General features: G+C 35.1%; 1 protein-coding gene across 6 annotated transcripts in view; it reads right to left on the reverse strand.

The window, feature by feature from the left end:
- Positions 1 to 2726: 2726 nt before the first annotated feature.
- Positions 2727 to 24279, reverse strand: part of MDGA2 (MAM domain containing glycosylphosphatidylinositol anchor 2) — a 782115-nt gene continuing 760562 nt past the window's right edge. For all 6 annotated transcript variants that reach the window (XM_023624618.2, XM_070275008.1, XM_070275000.1 and 3 more), the window contains 3 exons: positions 21848 to 21978; positions 9976 to 10081; positions 2727 to 7078 (listed from right to left, as the gene is read on the reverse strand). In XM_023624618.2, coding sequence (XP_023480386.1) covers positions 6990 to 7078; positions 9976 to 10081; positions 21848 to 21978 — 326 coding nt within the window. In that variant the 3' untranslated portion in view covers positions 2727 to 6989. The remainder of the gene's footprint in view (positions 7079 to 9975; positions 10082 to 21847; positions 21979 to 24279) is intronic.

Here is a 24279-nt window from a genome sequence, read left to right on the forward strand (position 1 = left end):
CAACATTGTTTCCAATTTTTAAAAATTAATTGGTTTCTCATTATTTTGTTCCATGTGTAAGAATTTAGGTCTTGCTATCTAAAATATTTCCCGGAACTAAATACATATCTTCTCATTCTTATAATTTTTTTATACTTCAACTTACTATACTATTTTTAAAAATATTTGCATGTTTAACTATACTTCATTTCACGTTTAGTGGATGATTAGATCCCAAGAAATATATACTACAATAAACTCTAAACTAGAAAGGAGTTAGGATTTTGAGTTTAGCTAGCATTCATATGATCTCCCTAATGTAAAATTAAGTATAATATTCTATAATTAATACATTTTGGTTGGAAATCTATGTAGTATTATTCTCATGTATAATGATGGCATCTAATCCAAAACATACAGAATTAGTCTCGTTTTCCTTATTTTAACCCTATAATGATTCTGTTCGCAAATACATTACCATCTGCCCTTTTATTAAGAAACCTAATTGTTTTCTTTTGAACTAAGAAGTCCCAGAAAATTGTGTTGCAACTGCTTGAACTGACGTTTTGGGTGTGTTGACCCTCATTTTTCTATGTACACAGGAAACATCTTTTGTCCATGACATTGCATTGATTTTACAACTGAAAGGTGACATTACTGCTTATTTCCTAGGTTCCTTAAATAAGTGCTGTTTTAAATGTTGCTCTAAATCATGGATTAATTGAGTAATCATTAATGCAATAATCTCTATAGAACCTAGGTAAGTTGGAGGTTTCTAAACTTGTAAAGAGACACGGTCCTTGCCAAGGAGGAGGTGACAGTTTCAGTGGGAGGTAGATAATACAGACAACTAAAGAAGACTGAAACGAATATAAACGCTATAGGAAATCAAATATGGATAAAGTCCTTCTTTGACCACTAAACTAAATAGCTTATGAAGAATAAATAGCACGTTAATATATAGTTAGGGAGCAGTAGGGGAGTTGAGTTGTAAATACGCTTGGCGGGTCTGCTAATGCTAATTGTATCTGCATTTCCAAAATTTCATGGATATATTTAGAGATATAATACCAAAGACAAAGAGAAAACTAAACTAAATCGGCAGTGGAGAACAATGAGTGCAAGTTAATTTTTCGGACTGCATTTACACTTCGGTTGACTCAAATCGTTGTGGAGCAGTGTTATGTTTCCCGCAGAAGAGCCACATTTAGCCTGCAGTGCCCCCATGAAACACGCGGTTAAGACTATCATCCGGGATAACATTAGCGCTGTTAATCTGCAGTCAATTATTTCATATATCATGCAGAAGCCCAGAGTTACTAAATGGAGCCATAATTCTTAAATGAGAGTTCATTCAGGAAAATTTTAGTGCCTACTTGTTTAACACAATCTTGTAAATGATCCCTCACAAAGGATGTAAAAATCCACACACATCTTTAATGGACTAATTGCGCTTCGCCGCAGTGCTGAGTCCGTAAAAGCTTAATAGTGAGAGAGATGATAGCGTTTTCATCTTAATTTGCAAACATAATCGCCATTCTAAACATCTTTTTGTTTTGAACTTAAGTGCTTATTGACAGCAGAAATTTCCCCCAAACACTAATAGAGTATTTAACATAATTTCATTTATTGAAAGAAAATTCAAGGGAAAATAACATACAGCTATCTGAAACTATTTAGCAGAAGGAAAATGTCAAAAGGAAAAGTAAGTTAAAACTAAACTTTGAGTTCTAAAATGTAACTAATATTCAATATAAATTGAACACAATGTATATTTGATTAAACGTATACATTTAAATATAACTGATGAGACTCAAGAAATAAAAATGATATCCTGGAAATCCAGGACAACAATTAAGAGCAATACAAAAACAAACTGAAACTAACAAGCTAATCCCTATTTCATAGAATTTCCCATCATTTTATTGAAAAATAAGAATACATTTTAGGTCAACTCATGGAAAATTAGTACAATTGAAATGAAATTCAATCAGTTGTAAATATTCCCTTGACAAAACTATTTCAGTTTCTACCCAGAGTTTAACCTCTGCCCTACTCAAAATTTTGAATTTCAATTCTTTAATTTCAATATACTCATGTGGGTTCAGGGTAGTGAAATCACCACTCATAATTTAATAACCTTTATATTAATATATGTCAATAAAGCAGTCCATATACAAACATATGGAATATTTATTTCTCCCTAACTTTCACTTCTGTTTCCAAGCAAACATGAACATATGATGGATTGATTCTGAATTGACAGATTTCACATTAAAACTTCAAGTCTTTAAGCATTACTTTTTCTATGCAATAACATATATATATATATACTTATAAATATTATGGATACTCAGCAACGAACTTTTTATATCAGATTTGGAAAAAAAGTTCTGATCATTCTGTGGTAGCTTTTCTCCTAAGTTGAAGTAGAAAATGCCAGAGACATTGCTTTTTAAAAATAAGCACTAAGAAAACTAATTAAATTGGTTAGCCACAAAGGGAATATTGTAGGAAAGGAACTAGCTTGGGACAGAACCCTATGATTTTATTGTTTTCATAGAAAATGCAATAACTCCTCATTGACATCAACTAGCCAGTTGCAAGAAGAGTACCCCTTCTGCTTTGTGGAGACGCAGGCGTAGCAATTAGTAAGAAGTAGTTGTCAACCAAGAAGAAAAGGAATTTGGAGTAAAAGTTTTCCAGTTTCAATGTCTGTTGAGAGGCCCTGATCTTTGAAAGGCACGTTAAAAAAAAAAAAAAAGGTTTTGATAAAGAACATGCATTCAAGAGAATCCTTTTAAGTCAATCACACCATCAAAATCAGATGAGTCTGTCACCGTGTTTCAAACCACTAATCAAAAACAACCAAACAAGAATAGACCATGAAAAATACCATAGCCAGTTTCACACAGTCTTCAGTCTAGAATTAAATTAATTGTTCTTCAAATTACACTTTTTGACAGATAAGTTTATTACAAAGTCGTTAAAATAAAAATGCATGTTTGGTGAAAAGTTAGTACAGTTGTCATTCATATTTTGTTGTATTTGAAAATATAAAAGTAAAGAATGGGAATATTTTTACTATTTGTAACAAGATGTAACTGACCAGTTGGTTTGTAATTCGGATTATTATAATGATCATAATTCATTGCCATGCCAAAGTCCATGTTTTGATATATGTGAAATGAAGTACCATGAGTTTAGTCTATTGCATGACATTGTGGTGTTCCATGCATCGTTCTAATCTCTTAAAGAAAATTTAACGACAGGCCAAACTTCTAACCTACTAAGTACTATGAATCACATGAAACCAGAAAATATTTTAGATCAGGGATACGTAGCGGTTTGTAATTCACGATGGAACTAAAAAGTAGGTAGCAGGAAAAAAGAAAGCAAGGCTAGGTATGTATATAATATATATAAGAGAAGTCTCAGATTTTCAAAAAGCACAAAGTAAAAGTTACGTTATTTTTAAATAATGCATAGTCAACGAGTATTTCATATAAATCCTAACAAGCTGATGGGGTATCTTTTTCTCACTTTTGAGTTTGATGAAAAGTAATAATATTGGCCATAATTTGGCACTTCTGGAAACATTAGTGAATTTCAACATGTCTAAGAGGCCATGAGTTTTAAGATGCTGCATTATTTTATGTATATCACTACACAGATGCTGCCAATTGTAATTAAAATAGGCCCGCTTGCAGAGATGTTAAAATGTGGAGAAGCAAGCATCTTTGAACTAATGAAACAGAGTAATGTTCCTAACTAATGGTGACTACATGGTATAATCTTTCTCCCCCCAAATTAAATGATCCATTGCCTGATGCCTTCCTATAAAAGAACAGAAAAATATTGGCATCAATCACACTTAAAATATGTTATCAAAAAGGAAAAAGGGGGAGTATGTGGGTCAGTTCAACTCATAATAAATACAAAAAATATGAGGAAAAGGAAGGCAATTGGTAAACAGGGAAGTGCTTCAAAGTTGTCATTATTATTACTAATATTAAAGAAGAGACTACTTAACACGATTAACATTTCACTTATCCCAAATTTCCCGCATTTTTATCCACTTACTTTCAATTAAAGCAACTGAACATTTGATCTGGAGTGAAAAAAACTGATTCTAATTCTGAGTTTGTTGGTTTGTTTAAATGATCCGGAACCCACTTGAGATGCGTATTTTATTACTGTATCAATAAATCTGATTGCTTCGCTGTTCTTCTGATGGCCCCTTTGTTCTTGGCAATCACCTGCAATTTCTCAAAATCTAATCAAAATTAATTTTTGAAGTACCAGCCAGTTCTCATGAACTTCTGAAGAATTGTGTATTCTTACTGTGTGAAAGGTTAGGGAAAGACTATAGTATCTCATGAATGCTTAGCAGTAGGATTGAAACGTTCATCTTCAGGAATTTCTTGTGCAGGCTTACTTAGGAAAAAGGAGACTTGACTGTTTTCCTGGAAAGGACACATGTATATCCAAATATTCTGAATATAAACTTCTTAGTTTTTTGCAAAAGCCTCACTCAAATCAAAGATCAAGGAAAGAAGGCAGCAAGGAGTTAAGCCTCTCTTTAGACCTAAAACATTTTTATTGATATTATCAGCAATGAGTGTGCAGAAGTTCAATTAGAAAGGATGATCCACTCATGCAGGATAGTGGAGATAAACGGTTAGTTGCCACAAAAAATAGAAGCCAAGGTGAAGGAAAATTTAGCAAATATTAAGCTAAGTGCCCCAATATTCTTTACTTTAATCTCTTTGGTTTGATAAAATGACTGTAATTTTGAAAATTTTTCAGTATGCCTGATTTGTTCAAAAAAGTTAGGAAACTCACTTGTTTATTCTTTTTAATTTAAAAGATTTGGTTTAGCTCAATTCTATCACTACCTAGACATTCCAACTGGTCCCCTCTTTAACTGTGAGGATACGCATTAAATTCCAAGTTCTTCTTATCTGTTTCGTATTTTACTTTGAAAGGCTTGACATCTTTTTTTACATCTATTACAAATATAGAAGAGTGCACCAGGGTGTTCCTATTAAACTTTCTTCCTGCAGACATTAGGGTTTATGAAGCACTGAAGATTTATCCCAGGGCCACAGAACCGATAAATTGTATAACTAGTCTCATTTTCGTGATCAGTGAACATTGCTCAACAAACACACATACAGCTTTTCATACCTTACCTGGAAAGAGGCTTTATTGAACATAGCTGTAAAATTATCTTTTAAGTTGAATTACTGAATTTGCACAAACATTTCTACAGAATTTTTTTAAAAAATCAAGCTTTGTCATTTTTCCACTACATTTTGTTGTGCTTTTTATATTAATATTTGCAAATGTTCTAATTTAATGCTTATATCCCAATTACTTGCATAATCAGTTTTTTTTTAATCCTGGGGTGTTGAAAGAACATATAATAATAATAATAATATTCTTCTTTAGACAAAAGTCTTTTTAAATGAAGTTAAAAGCTGAGATAATTTAAGGAAAAAGATCTTCAAATTTTCATAACCAACAGGTTTAAGTGAAATTTACAATGCGTTGGAAAACTGGCTGGTTAAAGGTATGATTTGTCCTCAGGTAGCTCAAAATCATTTTTACAGGTTTTCGTTTTTTTGTAAAAGTGTTTTTAATCTTGGTAAAATAATAAAATAATATTTCACAATTTGCACAGAGTCTGACTAAAGGGCAGAGGCATACGACCCTCAGTGTTTAGAATAAAGCCAGATTGTTCAGGCCCAGTTCCGCTGTAGAGTTTGTGTGCACTGCAATCATACACATTTTCTTGCTCCCTCTAAAGCTAGGGCCAATTTCATTTCACATGGAGGCGAGAGTAAAAAAATCACTCGTGTGTTTTATCACCTTCTGCGCTAAGTATTATCTTAACCACCTTTTACTCTGGTTGACCCACTTAATAACCTGGAAGAACAAAGCGTTGCTCCCACGTCTGGTCTCAAAGGAAGTGATTTTCTAATGGACAAGAAGCCGAAGGCCATGGCCGTCCAGGAGGTCCAGCAACAAGCAGCTCGTCTGCATGGGCTCACGCAGCAGCTCCGGTCCTTTCTTTTTCAGAAGCGGCTTTGTTGTCTTGCCTGTAATTTGCACATTGAGGCTCTGTAGTTTGTTTAGAAAAAGAGTTTTACACAAACCACTCTTAGCAGTGCAAGCTTCTGAGTTGAAAATTATTCAGGCTTGTTTCATTGAAGGCACTTGGTTTCCATGGCAATTTATAAAAGATGGTGGTTTGGTTTCTTCGTTGGAACAGATGACTTAGTTTGGGTGTTCAAGTGGCCGCAAGCAAACTCCGATAAGCCTGTGTAATATGTAAGCCCAGGTTGAGCCCCTGGAGAGGAGTGCATGCAGAAGGAGACAGCATACATTATCTAGCTGAGCCATGGGGGGAAACAGAATAATCATAAAGGTGGGGTAGGGAGGAACATGAATGTTTTAAATAATTCTGAGTTCGGGTTATTTTCAAGGAAGGGTAACAACCAAAGGTAAAAGGGCCTACATTTATTTAATTCTCTACGTAAAACCTTCTCGAAAGGAAAATAAATGCCAGCTCTTCACGTACCCTGTTTACAGTGAGGTTTTTGTTGGCAGGCCATTAGGTTTCCATGGTAACAAGCAAACTATTCATTTGAAACAAAACCAGCCATGACTTTGTGCTTTGACAAGGATTTCTATAGCTCTTTTTTTTTTCCAGAGTTCAACCAGATGACCAGATGACGCTGTAATCTTTTCAGCCACAAAAGCACCTGAAGGTCTCTTCTCTACTCAGGTCAAGATTATCTTTTATATGTTGTTTGGAATAAGTTATACTTCCATGATGTCTTTTTATCCCCAGTGCTTAAAAAAATTTGTTTTTATTATTTTATTTTTGAGTCAGTAGTCAGTAGAGGAATCTTTGGTAGTTTGTTTTTTCAATGTCCATTTACAAAGACTCTTTCTTCATGCCAGTGCCTGGTGAATCTTTTATAGCCTCTGCCAGTATAAGGTCACCTTCGAGGACTTAAGATAGAGATGAGGACGATAACGGGAAAAAGCCATATATGTACTAAAATCCCAACAGCACCATCAACGGAATCTAAAGACAAGGAAAATAAATGCCAAGAAACAGAAACAGGAGCATAAGTATTCCACGTAGCTACCAACACAACTTTGGTGAATTAATAAAACAATTTTAGTATATGGAAAACATTTGTAGAGAACATTTTTGTTGCTTTGTTTTATTTGTCAGCTTCACTTTACAGACAAGTGAAGGAAAATAACTTGAATATACAGTTAGACATTGGATAAAATAAAATTATTTGCAGCTTTTAAATCGATACGATATGCTGTGAAAACTTGTTCAGAAGATGTTTGTGTGATTTGTGGCTGTGCTCCACCTCGAAGCTCTGCTGGCCACAGGAAAGCACGCACAAAGACAAAACTGTCAGAAATCCTAAAAGGTCAGCTTTTTTTCCAATCTTCCAGAAATGCGTAAGCTTAAAGACTGAGAGAACTTGTCTCAATGAAAACTAGGGAGGGATTGTTATGGGTAGAGAAATGAACTACTGCAAATAGTGGATTATATCTGTTTATATACTTATTGGATCAGTCCAATATCTATAAATTGGGTAAATAATTATCTCTTCAGTGTAGTTTTTAGAAGCTCTATGAAGTCCATTCTAACTAAAAAGTCCCTTCCACCGATCTGCCTTGAGATTCCTGCTGCAGCTGGTATTTCATTAAAGCCTCTTGGAATGCACACCTCACGTAGGAGGGCTAGCACGGGGAAACCCAGCAGCTCATTAACCTGGCTCCAGTGACAGAATGGCTCTCCCCTGAGAGAGAGCTGGCTCTTGAAGATGAGACACAATCTCAGCTTTGGCTGGTGTGGCCACAGCACCAGTTACTGCCTGAGAGGTTGGGAGCCCTCAGGAAGAGGCTTTGGCTTCCAAGCTGGTTTGTACTTAGAAATCAGCGTTCATGTAATATTCGTCAAACACTGTTCGTCAATGAACTTACTGAGTTAAATAGACACGAATGTAACAGAATACTTTCCTATACCGAAAAGAATATTTTTGTTCAATTAGCATTGTTTCCCCTGATTTGAAGAGGCTAAATAAAAATACCTCCAACACATATAGATATATCCTATTTAAAAGAGCCGCACAGGGGCTGGCCCCGTGGCCGAGTGGTTAAGTTCGCGCGCTCCGCTGCAGGCGGCCCAGTGTTTCGTTAGTTCGAATCCTGGGCCCGGACATGGCACTGCTCGTCAGACCACGCTGAGGCAGCGTCCCACATGCCACAACTAGAGGGACCCACAGCGAAGAATATGCAACTATGTACTGGGGGGCTTTGGGGAGAAAAAGGAAAAAAAATAAAATCTTTAAAAAAAAAAAAAAAAAAAGAGCCGCACATTTCTCTGGATTTGGTAGTTTGAGAGAAGAAAGTGGATGATGACAATTCTCTGTTGGGTAATAATAATCCCAGTGGGCTTTCATGGTCAGTTCACTGCAGCTCCTCTCCCCACTTCTGCTTTCTCCTCTCAGCAGTAAATTATGTCCTCTTGCTTCCTCATTTGTAAAGTTTAATTCACTTTACTGAATTTAATTTATAATAGTTTTCAGTGATTAAATTATCAACAAGTAAAAATTCTTTAAAAGATGTTACTATAATGTTACTGTCACTGATTCGAGTCGTGACATTCAAAAGAAACCCTATTCTCCTCTGGGGAGACGCATGCTTTTCTGTGCATTTGACAAGCCTACTTCATTTGGGTAGAGCTACTGGTTTTCTAAAGGAAAATGAGCCAGACACAGGGAGAAATTTCTACTAAACGTGTTACTTGCAATGCTGTGTAATGACAAGAAGGTGAAAACTATGAGAAAAATGGCTCATTGTTATACTCAATCATAGTTTTTGTCTTTTTACAATGCTTAAAAATGGAGTCAATTCAGTCCATGTGAGCAATCACTGGGTGGTTGTACAAATTTGACTTTCAACATCTAGACTGACATAATTTCTCACTAAATATATGCAATTAACAAAGACTCTGATTTGCTCTAGACTTACATAAAATGGATCTCCGTGCTTCTTTTATATGTGCTAAATAATTGATGATTTATTTATGTAAATTTAGCTTGACTGATAACTCTTTATATGACTACAAAATTAAAGATTCCAGATGGGCCGATTAAAATCCTTCAATCGCACGATTTTTTAATAGAAATGCTTTTAGATTTCTCAACTTCAAATGGATAATATGGAGATGAGCCTTTTAAGAAGCAGCCCAACACATACTTACGATGCTTTTTGGATTATTTATCATTTTTTATTTACATTTCTTTTATTAAAAAATGGATTTTGGTGAAAATATAAAATTTGAAGATATCATTAAACCATAATATTCAAACCAGAGTAAAAACTGAAACCAAATTACTAAACAAGATTGTGGTGCCGGTCAAAGATTAATTATACTAGAAAAACATAAGGCTACTCCATTACTTAATATATATACTAAGGCTCTTCACAATACTGAATTTTTTTAAATGGTTAGCCAAATAGTTGTTAAAGGGGTTGAATATGTTTCTTGGTTGGCTAGGAAACATTCATAAACTATTTGGGGGAATAAAAACAGCTATGGCTATATAAACATGTGCTGAGTATACAGAGATTAGCCAAATATTTTAATAAAAGTAAAAAAATCCTCTGCAATTAATAACATAAATTTAAAACATTTTAAAATCTTAATTAAAAGTCAAAGCGTGCTTGCCTTGCACAGACCTCAATCAGAATTACTTTTATTTTATCTTAGGTCAAATATGCCTACAGTTGAATTTAATACTTTGGTTTTAAAATAGCTTCAAAATTTTGGGATCCCATATATAAAAAATTTGTAAACAAACTAAAAATAAATGTTTTTTTAAATTAGAATACATTAATTTAATAGTAATTACGTTACTCTAACATCAAAACAATCCAAGAAGAGACACTTACTCTTAGTCGTCAGGTCTTGCTTTGCACATTCTCCTTCTGCAATTGACACATCATCAATGGCAATGTCACCTTCTATGCCGGGACCTCGAATACCTTCAAAGATGAGCTACAAACATGAATGAAACAAACCTAAATGTAGAGCTTTGACTTGCAGATGAATCTCTACTGAGAAACTGAGGAGCCATAGCTAAAACTGTCAACAATCCTGCCACCTTTTCTTCTAGATGTTCTTCAAGAGTGTTACTTGCAAAAAACATAAACTTTCTTAAGAAAACCAATAATGGCATCTTCTTTGCATATTGGTAGTTTTTCACATCAAAGCTCCATGTTGATTTTAAAACAAAATTAAACTTAATTGGATGATACAATAAAAGCAACAACTACAAATCTTATCACTTTTGGTTTTCAGGGGTAAGGAAAAATTTTTATTTGAGCAGTCTTTCTCTGAAATAGATTTCCTCCAATTTTCTCTAAACATACTCGTAACACTGGTTTTCCAGAAATATTTTAAGAAATCAATCAGTCCTGGGTTCTTTATAACAGTTTTATGTTTACTGAAGCCCAGAACAAGGGTTTACTATCTCTGAAACTGTTTGATCTCTTGCAAATACAGTGACTAAGTTCCTCATATTCCCCAGATGTTATGATTTACCTCTATTATTTCACTTCGACATCTTATTTTTAAACATTTGAAGATATTTATGGGTCTATTTATGTTGAGTGTTTAGTAGCTGACCTTTGAATTTCCAGTATCTAGAACAACGGTTGGCACTGAGGCTAGATACATAAGCACTGAAGGAACAGTGAATGAAGTCATTCTCCCTGCACTACTAAATTCTGGAAACAAGGACAATATAAGGACATTTAGCAAATTTTTATTATTTCATTTTTACAGAAACAAAACTCTTTTAGAATTTTCTCCATAACCCCCAATTATTACTTGCTTCCAGCAAAACCTTTCAATCTTTTTGATACTAAAAGGTAACCTATGCATTTAGTGATTATATTCCCAGAAAAAATGTCTTCATGTCAAAATGAAATATCTAGTTTGGTCTTCCAAAGAAAAATTAGCTTAATGACGAGCTGTTTCCAACATCAAGCTGACGTGTGCATTTTTATAGAATTTCTAGCCTTATTTCATTGCAACAATTGAGAGTGAAATTGTATTTTTATGAATGCTAAGATTTTTCATTTTGTTTTTGTCTTTGAAAATATCTTAACATGGCTCCTTAAAGGCACATTTGTGGCTATTTTCAGAGAATTTAGGCCACCTTCAAGAAGTTGATCCATCATTCTCTGACATGCTATCATACTTTATCAATTGACATCTCTAAGTAGTAAACAGAGGTATTCATTTTCAACTTTTATATTGAGTCCCTGTCCCTCACTTAGAGTCCATAAGAATAACAATAATTTTCATGATTTGATAGGAGAAAAAGCTTTGACAAGTTTTTATTACTACATTTAATTTGTGGTGAGAGGGTTTCCTGCCTACCTATGTTGAGATAAGTATGTTAATAAAGAGTGTCCAAAACCATTCCTTTGAAAAGCATCCAAAATGTCCTGTATCACTGAAGCCAAAATAAAATGGCAGGCCAGAGTTAAAATATTTGGAATTAAGCTGGCAGTATATGAATTCTCAGTCCCCTCAGATGGAATCCATGATGAAGCTTTAGAGCTTGGCTGCATGGAAGGAATGACTTGCTCTTGAGTCAGGGTGGTGATTTGGAAGGTATTTGGAAAGTGGCTAAAAAGCCCTCAGAAGACTGTTTAAGTCACAAGAGTGAGGATTCAAAAAAAAGAAAAATCAGTGATATAAACATTCAAGTGCACTGAATATGGAAAAGGAGAAGTCATTTTAATATTCCATGCTATCATACAACATTATTTAACCACTACCCTATTGTTATTGTCAGACATTAAAATTATTTTCAGCTATTGTGAACAAGGCTGAGATGAACACATTTCATGTAATTATGACAGACACTTATTTAGAACACATGGTTCTTTAAGATCATGATAATTTCCTCCATCAGCACTCTGTCTGTAAGAAGGCGTTGCCTTTTTCCTAACCATGGGGTTTTAAGTCCTTTAGGTATTTTTCTTTTTGTGATATGCACTGCTTGCCTGGTAGAGAATCTACATTAGAATAAATCAATGGCTACTCCAGCCTTGGTTTCAGGCACGTGATGCTGAGTCTTCTCTCCTGAAGATAACAACATCGATAGAATGTTATCTTGGAGAAAGTCAGAACTCAAAAGACTAAGGCATATATGAGTCTGATTCTACAAAATCCAACATTTTCCACTCTTCCCACCAGACTGATACTCTATCAAAACAAAGCGGAATGCTGTCATCACAAATTTTCCTTTTATGCAGTTTTAAAAGAATGAATGGAATGAAGTGCAGATTTCTGCCTCCCAGTCAAGTTTAATTCTGGAGTGAAGCAGGAATAAGAGAGTATGAGTCAGGAGAATTTGGTATGGTAAAGAGGAAACCTCCTCAGTCACCAAAAGTTTTAATTTTAAAAGATGGCGTGAGAAGGGACAGGGAGTAAATACTGTTGTGGAGTAGCTGCAGGGTTTGCAATGTAGCTGTGGCAAAGATACAGGGATTGCCTTCCCAGATGCTTTGTGTGGGAAGTGAGAGGTTGGGGAGAAGGCTAGTAAGGGTAGATTAGAATATTCTGCACCTGCTCACACTGGAAATTTAAACAGATGAAGCTGAAGTCATAATCCTTTCATTGGATGCTGGAGAAACAGGCTGCGGAGTACATGGGTTTTCCGTCTTAGCTATGTACTGGTGAGTAGATCATAAAATTATCCACAATTTTTCTTATTTAAAGTAAACAATTATTGTTCCTTAGTAAGTTCTTGTTCCCTGGAGGTAGGTGTCAATATCAAATAATGGGGTTATTTTAAAAATAAAAACTAATATGTGTAAATCACGAATATCATTCCTGAACTTTTCAAAGCTGCTTTCCCCAGAATGATCCTGCCATTGCTCAAAGCATTTCAAAACTCCTGTCACTGACTTTAAAGTATTAAATGCTCCTACTTTTCCTATTAATTTTCTTTTCCTTCCCTTCCTTCTGCTCCCTGTGCAGCTTGATCAAAACACAAGGTCAGACCTAGTCTTGTGCTAAAGACAAACGTCCTAAAGCAGAGAGGTTGTGAAGGATGCTGCCATCCTTCTCTCGTGGTCAGACTGAGAGGGAGTGTTGGGAGCATTTTGGGGCAGACATCAGAGTGTAGACTGACTGATGCAATTCAATATGTATGCTGCTGCTTGCTGGCAATATGTTGACAGTAAGCGTGTAGTTGGCTGAACAGCAAAAATATTAATCAACATAAGTCAAACTGTCATGTGTCCAGAGGGCTGCCTGTATCTAGAACATTCTCTCATATGAATACTTCATCCCTTGGTGATCCTGAATGAATTAAGTGTTACAGTAATAAAAGTTGGCTGATTTGTAAATCTCTTATTTCCATTTATTTATATGAGTACAGATAATACAATCTGTCACTGAATAAAGCAAGCTGATTACTTTCCACATAAGCATAGCAGATGTTTTAGATGCAGTGTGGAAATAAGACAGAGAATTAGAGGTAGTTATTCCTAGGATGATAAAAATAATTTCTGATAATCAAATTCTAGGTACACCCTAGATACAATAAGTGTTTTTAATATTTATTTGTAATCTTATGATGATAGGGAATCCAATCCAGTAGATGAGAGAAATACCGCAGTCTTCCTCAGGGTCCTATTTGAACAGGAAGAAAGGTCCTGTTCTGTATGCTTGTTTGCTTCCTGTTAATTTCCATAGCACTCTTGCTATTAAGATAGAGATTGTTTTTTAACTCACAGTGACTCTCACAAAGAAATATAAATTGCATTGTTCTATTTATGCTCCAAACTCCAACTACAATTATATTTCTGAATTATTATAACAAAATTTCGTAGATTCTAACAGAGTCATAAACGGCTTCTAGACTAAGACCTGGAGGGCTACTTTATCCTTTGTATTGTTTTCGACTGTGAGGTAGAGCACAGAAATAAAATGCATAGGTAATCAATTTAAACAATGTACCTTGGCCAAACGTTCAAGTGTTTATAAAAATAAATCCTCGGTGACAAACATCTTTCTCTCAAATATAAAAAGGAAAAACTATAAGGATTTGTTATGGTGTATCTCAACTTGGAAGACATGATCTGTATGCAATGAAAAAATCTGAACTATATTCACTAGGAGAAGAAATGCTCTGTAGTTTAATGGGCTCACTATGTCATATTTTTATGAAGTACCATCATAATTCTGACTACTGTTTCACCACAGAAACAAAACTATGTTCCCTTCCTCATTAGTACTTCTGAAATGCATTTGATTTAATTGTCATGAAGCAGGAATTATTGGCATGTGGATACTCAGGGCGAAAATGTTGAAGTTTAGGTCTCCTAAAAGAGGGTTCAAATTATGCAAAACCTGTTCTTCACACACAGTCATGTTGATATTATTTAAAATACTTTCCCTTAACTGAAGTTTAAAATTTTAACGTTTTCACAGTGTGTGCGTGCAATTCAGCAAACTTAATATGCAAGAAATACTGCATAATCATAAAATTACCTCTTGGTAGGTAAATTCAAGTGGAAATTTGTAAAAATGTATGTGGACTTCTGCATTAGAATTACACCACACAAAATTATTTCAGTTCATCGAATTACATCCATTATAATGCTTTAAAGCATACAGATATTGATGTCAGTATAGAGAGAGAGATATAGACGATGCTATGAGAGCTTGTGTTCAGATATAATTTCTCAGTGAGGGAGATAGAGTTTACATGCAGTACTATAAGCAATGTAGATGGAGGAGTTAAAGAATACAGTGCCCTTCTGAGGATCTGACTTCAACGTTAACGGTGCCTCTGCAAATCCTCACATCACATTTTCTTCCCGACGAGATAAATCGCTACTGATTATTATTGCCAAGGCAGACCCAAAGCTTAGAACGCAGTTTGAAAACTGACCGTCAACATTGCTTGGAAAAACTTCATAATAGAAATAAATTTGAAAATAGCTATTAACATTAATAATTTTACCTTTATTTTATTAGTGGTTCAGCAAATAATTGAACTATCCTTAAGCATTACAGAAGAGACTGGAAGAGAGGGAACATAATAAACCAGGTGGGTAGCCGTAGGTTTTTCCCTGGGGAAACGATACAAATATTAACAGTGAGTTTAACTTTACAAGACTCTGCCAATCCAACTGGCTGGATGTCACTTGGTTGTCAGAGCTTCTAATCTGAAATAATAAAATTAGATTTTGACTGTTGGCAAAGACAGAAAGAAGTAGCTCACATTGTGAATGGCAACTGGAAAATGTTTTCAACATTACTTTAGGAACCATCATCAAGTCCTCATAACTGCTCTGAAATTTGGCTTAGAATGCCAAATATGTATCTATGGGAGCAGGTGATGTCTACTAAGGAGGACAATATTTTCCAGATTATTATCAGTAGTAACTAGGTAAAGACAAAGGCAGGATGATGGAATGAGAGCATTACGATCTCTTTTCCAATCTCTGTTTAATATTAAGGATTTGTGCGATTTAAAATAAATTGTCTTGAAACCTATTTCCAAATGTTTAAATGAGGATTGAAGAGTAGAAGAGCTCCACAATTCCTTTCACCTATAAGTAAAAAAATGTAAAGACAGTATTTCATGTCTCATAGTGTTGCTATACTGTTCCCATGGAAAACATTTAGACTATACTATGAAAGAAGTAAAGTGTTAAAAAGAACAGCTAAATATTATTTTGGTTAAGAGATAAAATACAAGTGACATTCTAAGACTAACATATTAATTTTACTTTTATGGAAAATTTTCCCTAACCCTTCCAAATCCAGCAAAACATATCTTCATCATGAGCACTGATCATGCTCAATTAGTTCTCGAAAAAAAGCCCCAAAAGAAATTTCGGTAGGATAAAACTTCTATTTGCCCTGAAAAGTACTACACAGTAGTTTTATTTTCAGCTAAGCAAACTAATCGGACACACTCAAACAAAAGATTTTGCAAGTGGTTGTTTATTAAAGGGTTTATGAATCAAACTGATTTAAAGGCATGTAACTCCAAACAAGTAAAGCAACATAAGTGTCAGTTTAAGAGAGGCTCAAAATCACTTATATCTCATTTAAAATTCCAAGAGGTAAGAGATATCCTTTGCACTTGAATTAAAGACATCCCAGAATGCCGCAAAGCTACATTTGAATAATATTAACACTTCGCACAACTTACTTTATATGGTAATATATTCCGTACAGTTGCTTTCCTGGTAGGCATTACATACCAAAGCAAGTACTTTTGAAAAGCTTGATAGGTTATAAATGATTTTTGAGTAAAAAATACTTCGTTTGAAAAGAGTTCAAAACAACAAGAAACTCAAAAACAAAACACAATAACAAGAAAAAAATGGGGTAAGATGATGTAGTTTCTGTTTCATGTTTCCTTCAACAGTTAAGATTATGAAATAAAAGAATGTCCCTAGCCAGTGGACCTAGAAGTATGTTAAAGAATGAAAGAACATAGAGATCCAAAATAAAAATATGATTTTATTTATCTTTACTTTTCAATGATAATTTAAGTAGCTTAGAAATGCATTGATTCAAAATCTTTACTTTTGAATTTGCTTTCAGCCAAGATAGAGGAACAGGAAGGTGATCTATCCTCCCATCTGAAACACCAAATAACTGAACAAAATATACGAACAATGGTGTTCAGGGCACTAGACAGGTAATGAAGAAAGGGATCCCGAGAGGTGAGAATCAGACAAGCTGTGCCCTCTGACTGCCCCACGTCCCATTTATAGACCATGGTGCAAGGAGAACAGAGTGAAGTCTGACAGGAAACCTGAGTTGAGCAGATGGAGCTGAAAGTCCAAGGCGTCCATGCTAGCAGGAGGAAGCAGGGCAGAATAACAGCAACGAAAGGGTTAGAGAGCTGCAGAGGGCGCCCCTCAAGTCTTCAGCCAAGTACTGATCAGGATATGAAAGTGAGGAAACTACCCAAGACCTGGGAAAGACCCAGAGGGACGCAAATAAGGAGACGGTGCCCAGCTCACACAGGACTTGGAAAACCTCTTAATTCAAGGGGCATTGGGTAGAGTACTCAGTACTCAGAAGACTTTTGCCTTAGCGGTGAGAAATACTTAGCCCTATACCAAACATGCTCTAGTCTCACCTAACAAATCTTAACAGCAAGACCAAAAAACATGAAATGGGTTCCAAGTAACTTAACTACATCCCCATAAAAGTTCAAGAATATGTACAGAAACACAAAAATATCCAGCACCTATCAAGGTGAAATTGACAATGTCTGACATCCATAATGGCTTGTAATGAAGAAAAAAATCCATCAACCCAAAGCAACCAAGAACTCATGCAGATGTTAGCATGAGCAGACAATGACATTAAGGCAATCATTATAACTGGATTTAATAAGTTCAAAACATTACCTAGAGATATGGGAAATATTTTTTTTAAAGTCAAGTTGAACTTATAGAGATGAAAAGTACAATGGCTGAGATGAAAAATATATTGAATAGGATTGAAGGCAGATTAGACATTGCAGAAGAAATGATTAGTGAATGTGAAGACAGAATAGAAACCATCCAAAATGAAACAGAAATAGAAAACATTTTAGAAATTAAAAAGCATCAGTGAGCTGTGCACACCTTCAAGGGGGCTTATATATGTGTAACTGGATTCCTCAAAGGAGATAAGGGAGAGGAAAAATATTTGAAGAAACATTAACCAGAAAATTCTTGAATTTTATAAAAACTGTAAACCCACAGACCCAAGAAGTTCAATGAACCCCAAGCACATGAAAAATGAAGAAAACTACGTAAAAGCACACCATAGTCAAATTTCTCAAAACCAGTGATAAAGAGAAAGTCTTAAAAGCAACCAAAGAAAAGAGGTGAAAAGAATTCATGTTCAGGAGACCCACACTGTAATGAATATTAAAGGAAGTCCTTCAGGCAAAATAAAATTTGATCTACAAAAAGGAACAAAAAGCTCCAGACATGAGAATCACTTTGGGCACCAACTACATAAGCCAGTCTGATTTCTCAGTTGGAATGAGGACAAGAGCTGATTATAGTGAAGAGAGAAGTTCTCCAAGATTTGGATCGTTATAAATAAAGCTTTATTCATTTGAACATTTTTGTACACCAGTTTTTGTGAATTTAACACATAAATCCCCGAGGCTACAGAAAACCTGTCATTTGTGGTGAATTGTAAAAATGTTCTGCTCTGAATCTATAGTGACCGCAAGCTTCCTAGTAACAAAAGACTATCACACATCTTGAAATTCCTCCTTTTAATCAACAATTGTGGGAATAGGATGCAAGGGACTAAGATGGGCCAAATCACACAGAAAGGCAACTTCTTTCTCTAAGACTGCAACATCACACCTGGAGCTGGCACTCTGCCTCTTGTTTCTTTCCCCTGTGAAACCCCTCTCATTACTTATGTCCAGGTGGATATTCCCTTCAGGATTCTCTCTGTTGTAACATCCTGAACAAAGAACCCATTCACTTGCACAAACAAAACAAAACAAAATCTATACTCTTTCTAAAGTGAAAAATGATAGAATAAAAGAACCATTTGAATAAATTGTATAATAATTTAATATCTTTCTGTATATCATTCAATTAATTCTGAACAGTGAAATAACTTTAGCTAAAACAGTGGTTTTCCCAATTTCCTTACCACCTTGTGCAAATGTCTCAAGAGTGGACACTCTCTGTAATAACCATCCCACTGGATTCAACCTGCTTCCAGTTTGAGTTTCACTGTCTAAATTCTGTGGGCACCGAACTTTCCTGGATCTCATTCCTTTTAACTTTAAAAAATACTACTGAGGATGACACTCCTCTTCCACGAATCATCCTAATGATTGGTTAGTCTTTTAATTGTTCCATCCTTTAATCACTGTTCTGATGTGTACACTGTTCCCTGGGAGGATCAACCACTCTCAGTGTTAGGGAGCACAAACAGTCTGATGACTCACAAATATGTATGCCCCAAAGCTTCAGATAAACATACACAACCACCTTCTGAACATCTTTAAAAGGATATTCCGCGGGCATATTACATTAACACGTCCAAAACCATATTCACCCCTGACGCTTGTTTCTTTGCTTCTTTTTGTTATTTGTGCTAATGTGTAGCACAAGCATTACCAAAGATTTTCTAGTTAGAAATTTCTTAGTCATTTATGGCTACTACCCAAATTCCCAACATAAAAACGTTCTGCTAGTTTTTACACTTAAATATATCTTGAAATCATCCACTTTTCTTTATACCACTTCCCTAGTTTGTCCCTTCAACATCTTTAATGTGGACTTCACAATGGTGTTGACAAATAAAAATGGCAAGCAACAGGATATATTGGAGAATATGAGGAAGCCATTTGGTATAAACCTAATTCGGCCTGACCTTGTCTTTCCAAAAGGGCCTGACCGTGGCTGTTGAGCATGCATTGTGTATCTGCTTTAGATATTCCCTATGGCAAGAACAAAGGCCCTTGAGATAAAGGTGCAACTTCCCTCCCCTCCCAACGTTGGCATCTCCTTAAGGATTAAGCATTTTTCCTTAGGCTAGAAACTGATTGCTGCGCTCACCTGTGACTGCCCAGCTTGAGACAATAGACTTGCCTCCTGCTACGCCCTCCGAGACAGCAGACCCACTACCTGCTGTGTCCATCAAGCGCTGTGCAGACAGGGCAATCTTGTGACTATTGTGGGAGGGACATTTCAATCATATGTGAAACGTCCTGTTTGGGGGTATATAACCACTCTGTATACCTCACTTCTTTGGTGCCCTTTCTTCCTTTGGGAAGAAAGGCCCTGGGCCATGGTCCTCAGATTTAAGCTCAGAATAAACACACAAATTTTCATTTATAGATTGGTTATGGATTATTTTCCTCAACAGTGTCCTAACTGGTTTGCCAGCCCCTTTTCCCACTTTGAACCAGTCTTCTGTACAACAACCTGAGTGATGTACCACGTCATCCTCTGAGTAAAATCTTTCAGTGACTCCCCATTGCCTAAGCTTCTTAGGTTCCTTAACCTCAGCTCGCACCAGTCTTTGATATCTTTTTATGAACCAAATTCCAGATAAATGTCTTTCTGCTTTTCTGGCACATCCTGTGGTATACGACCCTAATCTCTGTTCACTCAGAGCTCTGCTGCAATAGCAATAGTAGCCCTTTCTCTGCTTTGCAATCCCTCTCTTTAGTTCAAGTTTCACCTCACACAGTAAGCTCTTCTTCACTCTCCCCCATACTCTTCTCGTTGGTGAGCTGTGCTCATGGAACCTGGTGCATATCTGTTACTGCAATTATCACAGGATGCGATGTATGTGTTTAGATGTGTATATTTACCAATCTGAGGTAAACAATCATTTTCAAATATTCATACTCAGCAATGGCGCACAGTAGTAGCTCAAAAGTATTTATTGAACTGTTGCCTATGATAATAAATGATTATCCTGAAGGTGCTCAATAAATATTTATTTAATTGGTGTCTATGGCAATAAGAGATTATCCCGAAGGAAACATTAATATAACTATTCTCTTAAATACCTATCGTATGTGTATTTGATTTAATAATTCCGTGTTGGTGAGGCAGTCATGTGGGAAGCAAGCCTATGTCTAGAACATGAACTTTTGAGAAAGAAAGGCTCTCTCATGCCTATTAGGTGTGTACACTTCAATATTAAGGTTACTTTTATCAGCAATGCTTTGCAGTCGTGCCCTCCCAGTTTAACTTGGTTTAATGACATGTTGCGATAGATTCAGTTTTCACAGTTGTATTTTCCTTCATAGAAACAAAATGATTCCCAGAGATTATTTGAGCTGCTTTTAAGTATTTGTAGATAATCAGCTAGTCTTACTCCATTATTCTTTACCACTGTGAACAACTGTGTGCATTTTTATCATCCTGGTTAGTAGTGCAATTTCTAAATCAAAGCTATTAGAATTTTATAGAATTAGAGAATTTTATAGATTGGATTCTGATTAAAGGACATTCCACCAATTAAAAACTAGTATAACTGGAGATGTCTGATTTTCCATGAAATGCATCCAAGAAATCACCAGTAGGAAAAAAGAACCCTCTCAACCTGAGTATGTAATATACATGTATTACAGATAGTTATTAAAATCACTAAAACTACATTATTTTCTCCACTGAAATAGTTTCATGAAATACTGTCTCTAGCCATGATGGCCACTGTTATGGTCATTAAAATTTCTATCAGATACTTGCAGGTACCTCTCTTAATTCAATACAAGCCTTACTTCTTTTTAAAATAAAAACAAAGAAAAATAACTTGTTTAAAGTTCTCTGACTTTGATAATCAAAGTGATAAATTATTAAAATGGCATTACCTTGAAGGGACACATTTTGCCAAAACCTATAAAATTCCATCAAGTAAAATTCAAACAGATTGAGAATTGATTAGCCTGCTTCCATTATTATAAGAACCTATGTTGTTTGTCTTCAGAGAACAAAATGAACCATGCGATTTTATAGAAATGGATTGCCTTTTCTCCAGGCAAATCATTTGAATTTCGATAGATTATTATTCAAACATATCAGTTGATAGATGTTAATTAATAAAGGAAAAGGGCATTTTCTCTTTTCTAAAGCAGCTTTTAGAACTAAAGAGAAAATTATGTGATTTTGTGATGCTCATATCACAGAATTTCTGAATATTCATATTCTAATGTTTGTTCAAGGCCTGCCTTTTACATCACGCTCATGTGCAGGAATCTATGTGCAGAAATGATTGTGCTTTTCTTACCTGAAATGAAGTGATTGGATATATGTTAACATGAGCCTCATTCCATCGTTGTCCTTTATTCCCACTTGAAGACCACAGTGGATTCTCTATCGTTGTCTGCCCTTTCAATCGTAGATAAACATTTAAAACACCTGAAAATAACAATGAAAGTTTATTTTGTATATTTGCTTTTGCTTCAAATTTGCTTCTCCTTGATCACACACTTGTAAACTTTTAAAAATGAAATTTCGCAGAACACTCTAGTGTTCCCTCCTGGCCTCTGCTCTCATTTCCAATCTTGCTCTGACATTCGGCACGTGCGGCAGGCCTCCAAAGATAATGGAGTCCCAATCCTTAGAGCCTGTGAACGTTATCTTATATGACAAAGCAGGCTCTGCACAGGTGATTAAGTTAAGGATCTTGAGATGGGGAGATCATTCTGTACTTTCTGGGTGGGTCCTAAATGTAATCACATACATCTTTATAAGACGGAGGCAGCAGATTTGATACAGAAGAGAAGAAGGTCATGTGAAAGAAAGAGAAGATGCTACACCGATGGTTTTGAAGATGGAGAAAGGAGCCACAAGCCACATATAGGCAGCCTCTAGAAGCTAGAAAAGACAAGGAAATGGATTCTCCGTTAGAGCCTTCAAAAGGAACCGGCGCTGCTGACACCTTCATTTTAGCCCCAAATACTCCTTCTGGATTTCTGTCTTCCGGAACTGCAAAGCAATATATTTGTGTTGTTTAAGCCACAAAGTTTGCAGTAACTTATCTGCTACAGTGGCAACAAGAAACTAAGATAGTATGTAATCATGTAGTGACTGACCTGCTCAGTCCAACTCTACTGTGTTGTCTTATATTATCAATTAACAGCTCTTTTGCAATTTACTTTTCACCTAAGTCTCATTTCTCTTCTAAAAGAATTATTTGAAGATAAAATGAGCTTAGCTTTGTCTCATGATTTGATATATCTCTCTCAACAGTTTCATGCCCTGCTCATAGTAATAATAGCATAGTGATAATATTAATACAATATATGTTGAACACTTACTCCAGATAAGGAATTAATCCTCTCAACAATCTTGTGAAGTACCTACTATCATCCCCCATGTTATAAATAAGAAAACTTAGAGTGGTTAGGTAATTTGCCCTACGTCATACGGTAAGAAAATAGCAGAGGGAGGATGCGAGCCTAGAGAGTTTCAAAGTCTGATATCTAAATCACGAGGCAATCAGTATTTTAATAGGTAAAATTTAAAAAATCAACTTTATTGAGGTATAATTTACATACAATTAAATTCTGTCACTTTAAGTATATTGGTCAATAACTTTTGATTGATATATACTACAGTGTAAGCACCACTCGATCAAAATAGAGAACATTTCCATCTCCCCAGAAAGCTCACTCATCTTCCTTTGCAGTTAATCTTCACGGGCCCTGTTCCTATGCCCGGCAACCACTCATCTGACTTCTTTTACTGACTGATGATTTTTGCTCCTTCTGGAATTTCATATGTTTTTGTGTGTCTGGCTTCTTTCCCTCAGCATAACTTTTGTTACATTCAACTATGTTATTGTATTAGTCTTTTTAAATTTGGTATTTAGTTCATTTACATTCATTGTAGTTGTTGATATGTTTGGAATTAAGTATACCTTCTTGTCATTTGTTTCCCACTTGTCCTTACTGTTTTTTATTCCTCTGTGGCTCCCCCTCTTCCTTCTTTTCATGTGACCAAATTTTCTTTTTTTCTTTTTAGATTTCAATTTATTTTCTCTACCTATTCTTGAATCTCTCTCTTTTTATTATGTTTTAGTGGTTATTCTAGGGCTAACAAAAGGCATTCATAACTTTTCAGAGTCTAATTATAGCTAATATTTTATTCTTTATACTCGCAATTGATAAATGATAGCTCCTTCACATGTTCGACTATTACCCCTCCCCTTCTGTTTCAAACCAGATACTTCACATTCTGCGTCTCACTTCACAAAATTTGATAATCTTATGACAGCATAATTCACTTACCTGCACCCTTTGTATAGTCAATAGTAATTATATCTTTTACATTTGCTTAAATTATAAACCTCATCTTACAGCGCTATTATATTTGCATAATATACAAATTTCTATATAAAATACATTTTATATAAATTATACATATTATATATTTTTAATATAAATTTTTATTCATTTTATTTTATATAATTTTGTTTTTATAAATTATGAGAATTTTATATAAATTATTTTATATAAATATTTTATATAAATTATAAGAAAGAAAATCTAGTTTTAAACTTTTCCACTTATTTACCTTTTCTGATGGTCTTCATTTCTACCTCCAGATCTGACTTAGCATCTAGCACCATTTCCCTGTAACCTGAAGGACATCCTTTAGTACCTTATGTAGCAATGATCTGCTGGAGACAAAATTCCTCAGATTTGTTTATATAAA

Source organism: Equus caballus, chromosome 1 (genome assembly GCF_041296265.1).
Source record: "Equus caballus isolate H_3958 breed thoroughbred chromosome 1, TB-T2T, whole genome shotgun sequence".
Classification (NCBI taxonomy): Eukaryota; Metazoa; Chordata; class Mammalia; order Perissodactyla; family Equidae; genus Equus; species Equus caballus.